Genomic DNA, 8,116 nt, shown 5'->3' on the forward strand with positions numbered 1-8,116 from the left:
GATTTTTTTTTTTTTACTAAAAAGATAAAAACTGAATAAATTTTGGCCAAGATTTATGATGAAATATTATTTGCAAAATTTTATTAAAAAAAACACTTTTTTTTTAAATTTTTGGACATTTCATTTACATAGCAATAAAAATACAAATCCGAGGGGTGAATAAATACCACCAAAATAAAGCTTTACCTGTCTCAAAAAAATGGTAAAAAATTCATTTGGGTACAGTGTTGCATGACCGCGCAATTGTCATTCAAAATGTGATAGCGCTGAAAGCTGAAAATTGCCCTGGACAGGAAGGGGGGGGGGGGGGGGGGAGGAAAGCTTCCGGACTGGAAGGGGGGGGGGGGGGAGGAAAGCTTCCGGACTGGAAGGGGGGGGGGGAGGAAAGCGTCCGGACTGGAAGGGGGGGGGGGGGAAGCGTCCGGACTGGAAGGGGGGGGGGAAAGCGTCCGGACTGGAAGGGGGGGGGAAAGCGTCCGGACTGGAAGGGGGGGGGAAAAGCGTCCGGACTGGAAGGGGGGGGGGGGGGAAAGCGTCCGGACTGGAAGGGGGGGGGGGGGGGAAAGCGTCCGGACTGGAAGGGGGGGGGGGGGGAAAAGCGTCCGGACTGGAAGGGGGGGGGAAAGCGTCCGGACTGGAAGGGGGGGGGGGAAGCGTCCGGACTGGAAGGGGGGGGGGGGGAAGCGTCCGGACTGGAAGGGGGGGGGGGGGAAAGCGTCCGGACTGGAAGGGGGGGGGGGAAGCGTCCGGACTGGAAGGGGGGGGGGGGAAAGCGTCCGGACTGGAAGGGGGGGGGGGGAAGCGTCCGGACTGGAAGGGGGGGGGAAAGCGTCCGAAGATGTTGAAGATGGCAACCACCAGGGAAGTTGGCAAGTTGGAGCAGTTTGTTTATAAAAGCCCCTCTAAGCTTGCTGTGACTGAGTGAGTTGCTATAGCAACCAACGATGACTCACCAGGCAGCTGAGTCACCAGGCTGGACTGTGAGTGGCTAAATACAAGTTGAAATGCATTTCTCTATCAGGCTGGCCATGTGCACTGCTTACATTTCATCAATCACTTGGTTACGGTTGGATGCAAGAACACTTCACACAATTTCCCCAGAAATTGTACCTTTTCTAGTTTATATTATATTTCTTTTTTTGGAGATCACTATATAGAAAGATTGGATTCACCGGAAGAAGTTGATGGATATGTGACATCTGATTTTCAGTAATACAGAGACAATATTGAACTTGATCATTTTGAGAGCGCTGGTCACATCTATCATTACAAATGGAGACTAGGAGAATGGTGAGGAAAGGAGAAGGTTAAGTCAATGACAAAAAGGATAAATGTGCTTAACCTTAAAGTGTTACTAAACCCAGGACCCTGCATTCACTATATCTGGTCTCCCACAGTACACACAACATGGAAATGCAATTATTTTAGTAAATATAAACTGCTAAATACCTTTTCTCATCGGCAGTCAGAGCAGTCTTGTGACTTCTATCAGTGTTCAGCAGAACACTGGTTAAAGCTTGTAGGAGGAGTTCTTTTTTCAGCTCTAGGAGGATGCAAAACCCTGGACTTCAGTCTGGACAGTGCCGATTGGCCCTGTGCTGATCACATGCACTCTCTCAAAAAAAAAAAAACACCTCTCTAGCAATACACACCAAACTGAGCATGTGCAGAGTGTCTCCAGACAATATTTCTTATCATGAGATAAGAGGGGGGCACTGGAAGAAGGGGAGGAACAGAAAGTCAGGATTAAACAGCGTTTTTACACAACGCAGAGCATTAACCCCTTAGGTTCCACAGTGACTATATCAAGCATGCTCTACATATACAAACTGATGTTACTGTTGTGGGTTTAATAATACTATGAAAAAAGAACCAAACATCAAGACAGCCAATAACCTAACATTTGCATAAATGAAAGTTGAGCAATGAGAATTCTGAAAACCATTTCAAAGGCAGATTTTGATGGCGCCTTACTTGGAAGTTAACGGCTACTGGATAGAAGACATCTGCATCAGTCAGTATAGGAATCATGTGCATTCATAAATTTAATATAATTTTCTATTAACATTTGTCATTTCATCGCTAGAATATCATGAGTTCTATTTACAAACAGAAGTCCGAATCTTACAGCTTCACCTTGATCTGGCTGCTTTGTAGCCTGCCCCTCGATTTCAAGTATTTCATTAGTCCCTGCCGTCTCCTCCATGTTACACGGACCCCGTACTCATGCTCTGGAGTATCCTCTGCCAGCACCTGCGCATTCCCCTGGGGTGTGTTGGCTGCACCCTGTGTGGTCTCTCTCCTGGAGACCGGAGTTGGCAGGTCAGCTGTAGCAGGCACCAGGGATGTTGTTCGTGTCGGACTTTTATCTGGAGTCTGTATATCTGGCAGTCTTGTAGTGTCATTACATGAGCGCTGAGGAGGAGATTCCGGCACAGGGGTTTGCAGAACCAGCTTTTGCTTGGGCCGCTTCCTGGCACAGAATGACTGAGTTTGTATTACATTAGTTGTGCTCTGACTGGTGAAGGATAGTGAAGGGAATTTACAGACACTCGGTTTCCTTGTTGGCACTCTGAGCGTGTTCCGACTCGTGTCACCAGGGCGGCTCTGTAAAGTGCTGTTGGAGGATGTGTGGCGGAGATGACGTCGTGCTGGGAAATGCAGTTCTACAGTTGGATCAAATTGTGGAGACACCTGTGTGTGAGAGAGGGATATAGTCAGTCATTGGACAGCCAGCAAAGAGACCTGAAAGTACAGGTTCGTATACAGAGGCATTCCATCCCAGCTTTACTACCCCATAAACTGTATGCTTAACCACTTCATGTGCGGACACTTTCACCCCCTTCCAGTCCAGGCCAATTTTCAGCGCTATCACACATTGAATGACAATTGCGTGGTCATGCAACACTGTACCCATATGAATTTTTTAGCATTTCTTTTGAGACAGATAAAACTTTATTTTGGTGGTATTAAGTCACCACTGGGATTTTTATTTTTTGGCTATATAAATGAAAAAGTCCAAACATTTTGAAAAAAAAAAAAAGAAAAAAAAGTGTTTTACTCATAAAATTTTTCAAATAAATAATCTCTCTTCATAAATCTTGCCAAAATGTATTCGAATATCTTTTTAGTAAAAAAATAACCCAAACTAGTTTATAACCAAAAATGATAACATTTTTAAATTTTTGTTTTACATTTTTATATTATTAAATATGTTTTTTTTTTAACATACTGTCACCCTAGCAGTACAATACTGACACTGTATTACTTGTGGGGGGTGAGGAAGATTTTTTTTTTATTTTTTTACACCGATTGCTTTTACACCCATAAAGGCTGTAAAAGCAATAATGTCTCCTTCTCTCTGGCTGCATTCCTGCAGCCATTGAGAAATACTGTGCGAGCTGTGACTGGTCACAGCTTGTCACATGGTACAAGGCTGTTGTGAATAGCCTTGTACCATGTGACCTCTGTGATCATTCACAGATTTCACTAGTAGTAAGCAATAATGTCAGGAAGTGACATCTTGTTTACTATTATTCATGTGATCACTGATTGGCCATACAGTGATCACATGAATTGGGACCTCATACAGAGATCCCGTACAGCGATCTGTGTTCTGCTGTGTCTTCCGGACACAGTGGCACTGATTGCAGTGCCGCACGCTCCCAGGGAGCGCGCACAGGCAATGGATGCGAGGGGACATTGAGAAACGTCCACTCGCATCGGCAGCACTCCCATCCGGCAGTTTATCGACATGGGCCGGACGGGAAGAGGTTAAGGCCTCATTACAAGGGCATACTAAAATGTACACCTATGAGAGGGCCCTGTTTGCCCTCACGGGATGCACAGGTGTTCTGTGCATCTGCATGCAAGCAGTCCCGGTCATGTCAATTGGGATGCAGCAGCTGCATGGACAGAGTCGCTGCTCCCAATCTGCTATTGTTGGGCTCTGGGTCCCCAAATGCCAACAGATGTAAAATTGACATGAGTGGGACTACCAGCATGCAAAGAAGCGGAGCTTCCACTTTTGAGTGGAACTCCGCTTTAAGCTGGGCGTCATGGAAGCACCCTTGCACATGCACTTCAGATCTGGGTTGTGTGCGTCCATAAACACACAGCACCAGTATACCGTACACCCGCTCCCTCCACACTGCAGTTTGGCTGACAGCAGTGGAAGCCTATGGATCCCGCTGCTCTTTGGGTCTCCTGTGAGACCAGAAATTGAGAGGAGCAGTGCTGCAGCCAGGACAACACTCAATCGGTGAGAGGAGTCTGCAAACTATACAGGCATGGGGTGGGAAGAAAAGATAGCAGGGCATTTTTTACCATAATGTGTAACTAAAGGCAACATTTGTTTTGGATAGGGATTAGAACACCTGTCAGGTTTGTATTGCTGTCTATGTCCCCGTTATAGATTCACCCTGTGTTCTGTTTACAGCCATCATCAAAAGTGAAAGTAAAAGAAAGTCCTAAGCTTTGGGTTGTCATCCAGAAGAGAAGTAGAGGTGAAATCTTCCAATGGAGACACTAGTTCAGGCGACACCCCAAGTTTCCCTCTTACTTCATGGTTTGAGTATGGAACAGGAATTGAAGGAAAATCTTCCCAACAGGACACAGATGGCAAAAAAAAAAAAATGTATATTATATAATATATATATATATATATATATATATATATATATATAATACTAATAATAATATGACAGGAGTTATAACCCTTTCTTACTCTATCCAACATGAAAAAAAAAAAAAAAATTTGCCTTTATTTACATTTGAATGCAGGCAATGCTTTCAGCTAGAAAATTTTTGATTTTAGAACCACGTTAACCACTTGCCTACCGGGTACTTATACCCCCTTCTTTACCAGGCCAATTCTCAGCTTTCAGCGCTGTCGCACTTTGAATGACAATTGCGCGGTTATGCAAGATTGTACCCATATGACATTTTTATCATTTTTTTCTCACAAATAGAGCTTTCTTTTGGTGGTAGTTAATTGCCGCTGGGCACTTTACTTTTTGCGCTATAAACAAAAAAATGCAAAAAGTTTGAAAAAAAAAAGTTTCTTTGTTTCTATTATAAAATATTTCAAACAGGTAATTTTTCTCCTTCACTGATGTGCGTTGATGAGGCAGCACTGATGGGCACTAATAGGTGGCACTGATAGGCAGCACAGATGGGAACTGATAGGCAGCACTAATGAGGTGGCACAGATAGGCGGCACTGATAGGCAGCACTAATGAGGTGTCACGGATAGGCAGCATTGATAGGTGGCACTGACTGGCATCACCGCTGGGCACTGACTGGCGGCACTGCTAGGCATTGACTGGCACAACCGCTGGGCACTGACTGGCACAACCGCTGGGCACTGACTGGCACAACCACTGGGCTGCACTAATGGGCACAGGTGGGTGGCACTGGTGGGCACAGGTAGGCAGAACTGGTGGGTGGCACTGCTGGGCATTGATCATCAGTGCCCTGATGATCGGTGCCGATCCCTGCTCTGACAACTGCCGGTTCTCGGCAGCACTTTCCTCACGCTCTGACAGCATGAGGAAAGTGCAGCCGAGAACCGGCAATTGCATTTCCCGGTGATCAGCGTCATTGGACACGGCTGATCACGTGGTAAAAGGCCGCTGTAATTGGCCTTTTACCACATCACGTGATCAGCTGTGTCCGTAGGACACAGCGATCATGGAGAACGCCGGAGGCGCATAGGAAAGTGCATTCTGGGAGGACGTCATATGACGCTTTCCCAGAACTGGCCAGCTGCAGTGTAGCCATCATTCGGCTATCTGCGGTCGGCAGGTGGTTAAAAGGTAACTTCACTTTTGTTGAAGAACCATTCCCATCTGGGTGATCTATGTACATTGCAAGGATTTTTAAACAAACTTTGTCACTCTGAAGAAATCCGTTTATTTATTTTTGTCCATGTGTAGAGTGAATGTAAATGGGAGTGACGTTTTCATTACTGAGCAGCTGCTGCACTTGCAGGGCTCTAATGAGGAAAGTGGCAGGGTCTGAATCCCTTTAGATAAGATTAACCTTTTGGGAGCATCTCACCAAAACTAACATTTTTGTTGCAGAGGATGCCCAGAATATGACTTTTTTCTTAACCTGTTTCTGCCTGCCCACAGTACACTTACTGCAGGTGGACGGCACAGGCAAACTGGATCACGTACACATACATCACCTAGCCTGTTTCGGGTAAGAGGTGCACACCTGTGTTGTCAATGGCTACAGCAGGATTTTGTCAGCAGGTCCTGAGCCAGACGTTTTTTTTTTGTAGGTAAAAGAAAATGTGCATTTATTATTTTTGTCTGCAGAACCCTGGAAACCATTGCATTCCCCAAGATTGTGAGGTATTTTTGACTGGATATGGTGATGTATGGGGTTTGTCCATTAGAGGCTTGTATTGAGGCCCATGGACGAGTGTACCCGTATTACATATCTGTAGCAAGATAGATCATATTACCTATTGAGTTCTTTCCTGGGGGAACTTCATTTCTTCAGTGGAGAGTGTATATATCTTACCTGATAGGCATATGATCAAACAACAATTGTTTTAGTCACAACTTCATCCAAAAACGGTATGTAATTTAACTTGGCTTGATGCTGACAACCATTTGGATGCAGCGGATGAGTCTACTGGCTAATAATTGAGATTATGAGATTGTAGCGCAGTGCATTCCAGTCTATAAGGTTTTGAATTGAATACAGTTCAGTATATACATTTTTTTATAAAAATCCTAATAAAGATTACATCTTATATTTATTAATTGGCTAATTGGTGCTCAGGGACATGCACCCTCATCCAGTATAGGGATGTTACATGTTCCACCCTAAAACCAGGTGGAACATGTAACATGTTCCCAAAGGCGAACTTCTCCTTTAAAAAAAGGGTTAAAACAGGTTAGCTTTTTATTTGCTGTCTGCGTTCCTTTGGGAAGATTTCCCTTCACTTCTATTCTTGAAGCCACAAGAGGAAGAGAGAGGAAATCTCTCCACAGCTGCACTTATGCCCTTCAGGGCCCCTTAAAAACAACCTGGAAACTAGTAGTCCTCTCTGTGTAGTCATTAGTCCCCTACTCTATACAAAACAAACATTCTATTTTCCTCCGTATGCCCAGTGTAGATTTACCCAAGACGTGGACGCGTGGTCATCCAAGGGCTTGGTGGGCGCACACATGGGGTTTTCTGCCTTGGGTGGAGCCGTGCCATACTCATGAATGGGCCCCTGCTGTGGGCTCTCCAGAAAGATCAGGCGTCCTTTCCGCGGGTTACAAGCCGTCCGCTTCTTGGCAGGCATGAACACTCAGATCCTGGCCAGGTGGGAACCACATGGTGAGATGGTGCGGAGGATGGGTTATACACAGATCCAATACCCAGTGGCTGCAGGAAGGTGACGGCTAACTGTTCAAAGCAAGTCCCAAATCTGAAAAACATGAAACATTAAAGCCTACCTAATGCCAATGGTTTTTTTTTTTTCTTTAGATAGATGGAGTGTGAAAGGGTTACAAGCTTTGCCAGGGTTTTATTGCTGTGTGTGACCCCATTGGGGAGAATCACTTTTCTGGGGACTGCTAACATCCAACATTGTACAGTTGTCACCAGAAAAGGAAGTAAGGGGAAAGCTAACAATGGGGACACCAACTGAGAGGGGATCTCCGCCCACTGCTATGGGTAGTACAAAGCCTATGGGTGATACCTGCTGCCTGTTCTGGTTGCTATGGGTGATATCACCCCGCCTCAGTTCCTTAGAGAGTCCATGTGTGTACAATGGATCGGTAGTTCCCGCAGCATACAAAGAGATCCCGCCCCTCTGGAAACACCGGATTGATTGATTTCTATGACAAACAACCCGCCTCATCACACAAATCTCCCGGCTGTCTCCTCTGCCTCCGCCCCACTTCGCTGCTAGCTCTCCCTCTCATTGGCTGCAGTCCCATGGGACACCCAGACTCCGTCCCGCCATTGGCCCCAGCTGCTGCTTCCCCAAATGGCCGTGCGCCGATTGGCTGCTGATGGGGAGACGCGGTGAACCGTTCAACCATTGGTAGGGCTAGCAATGACATAGAACGCAGGCGGGCCGCCATTGGTTTGCTTGGTCACTTGACAG

General features: G+C 45.7%; 1 protein-coding gene across 1 annotated transcript; it reads right to left on the bottom strand.

The window, feature by feature from the left end:
• Nucleotides 1-1,830: 1,830 nt before the first annotated feature.
• Nucleotides 1,831-7,898, bottom strand: RHNO1 (RAD9-HUS1-RAD1 interacting nuclear orphan 1). The gene is made up of 3 exons (XM_089671744.1): nucleotides 7,706-7,898; nucleotides 7,139-7,432; nucleotides 1,831-2,694 (listed from the first exon to the last, which is right to left on the bottom strand). Exons 2-3 carry the CDS (start codon nucleotides 7,304-7,306, stop codon nucleotides 2,125-2,127), a joined length of 738 nt encoding a protein of 245 aa, XP_089527870.1. The 5' UTR covers nucleotides 7,307-7,432; nucleotides 7,706-7,898; the 3' UTR covers nucleotides 1,831-2,124.
• Nucleotides 7,899-8,116: the final 218 nt, after the last annotated feature.

This window comes from Staurois parvus, unplaced genomic scaffold, assembly GCF_062004578.1.
Source record: "Staurois parvus isolate SC_StPar_1 unplaced genomic scaffold, SC_StPar_1.0 ptg000114l, whole genome shotgun sequence".
Classification (NCBI taxonomy): domain Eukaryota; kingdom Metazoa; phylum Chordata; class Amphibia; order Anura; family Ranidae; genus Staurois; species Staurois parvus.

Coding starts and splice junctions, on each gene's coding strand:
- RHNO1 (XM_089671744.1), bottom strand. CDS start 7,306: ATGCCTGCCAAGAAGCGGACGGCTTGTAACCCGCGGAAAGGACGCCTG. Junction 2,695..7,138: donor ACCACGCGTCCACGTCTTGG/GTAAATCTACAC, acceptor TCTCACACACAG/GTGTCTCCACAATTTGATCC.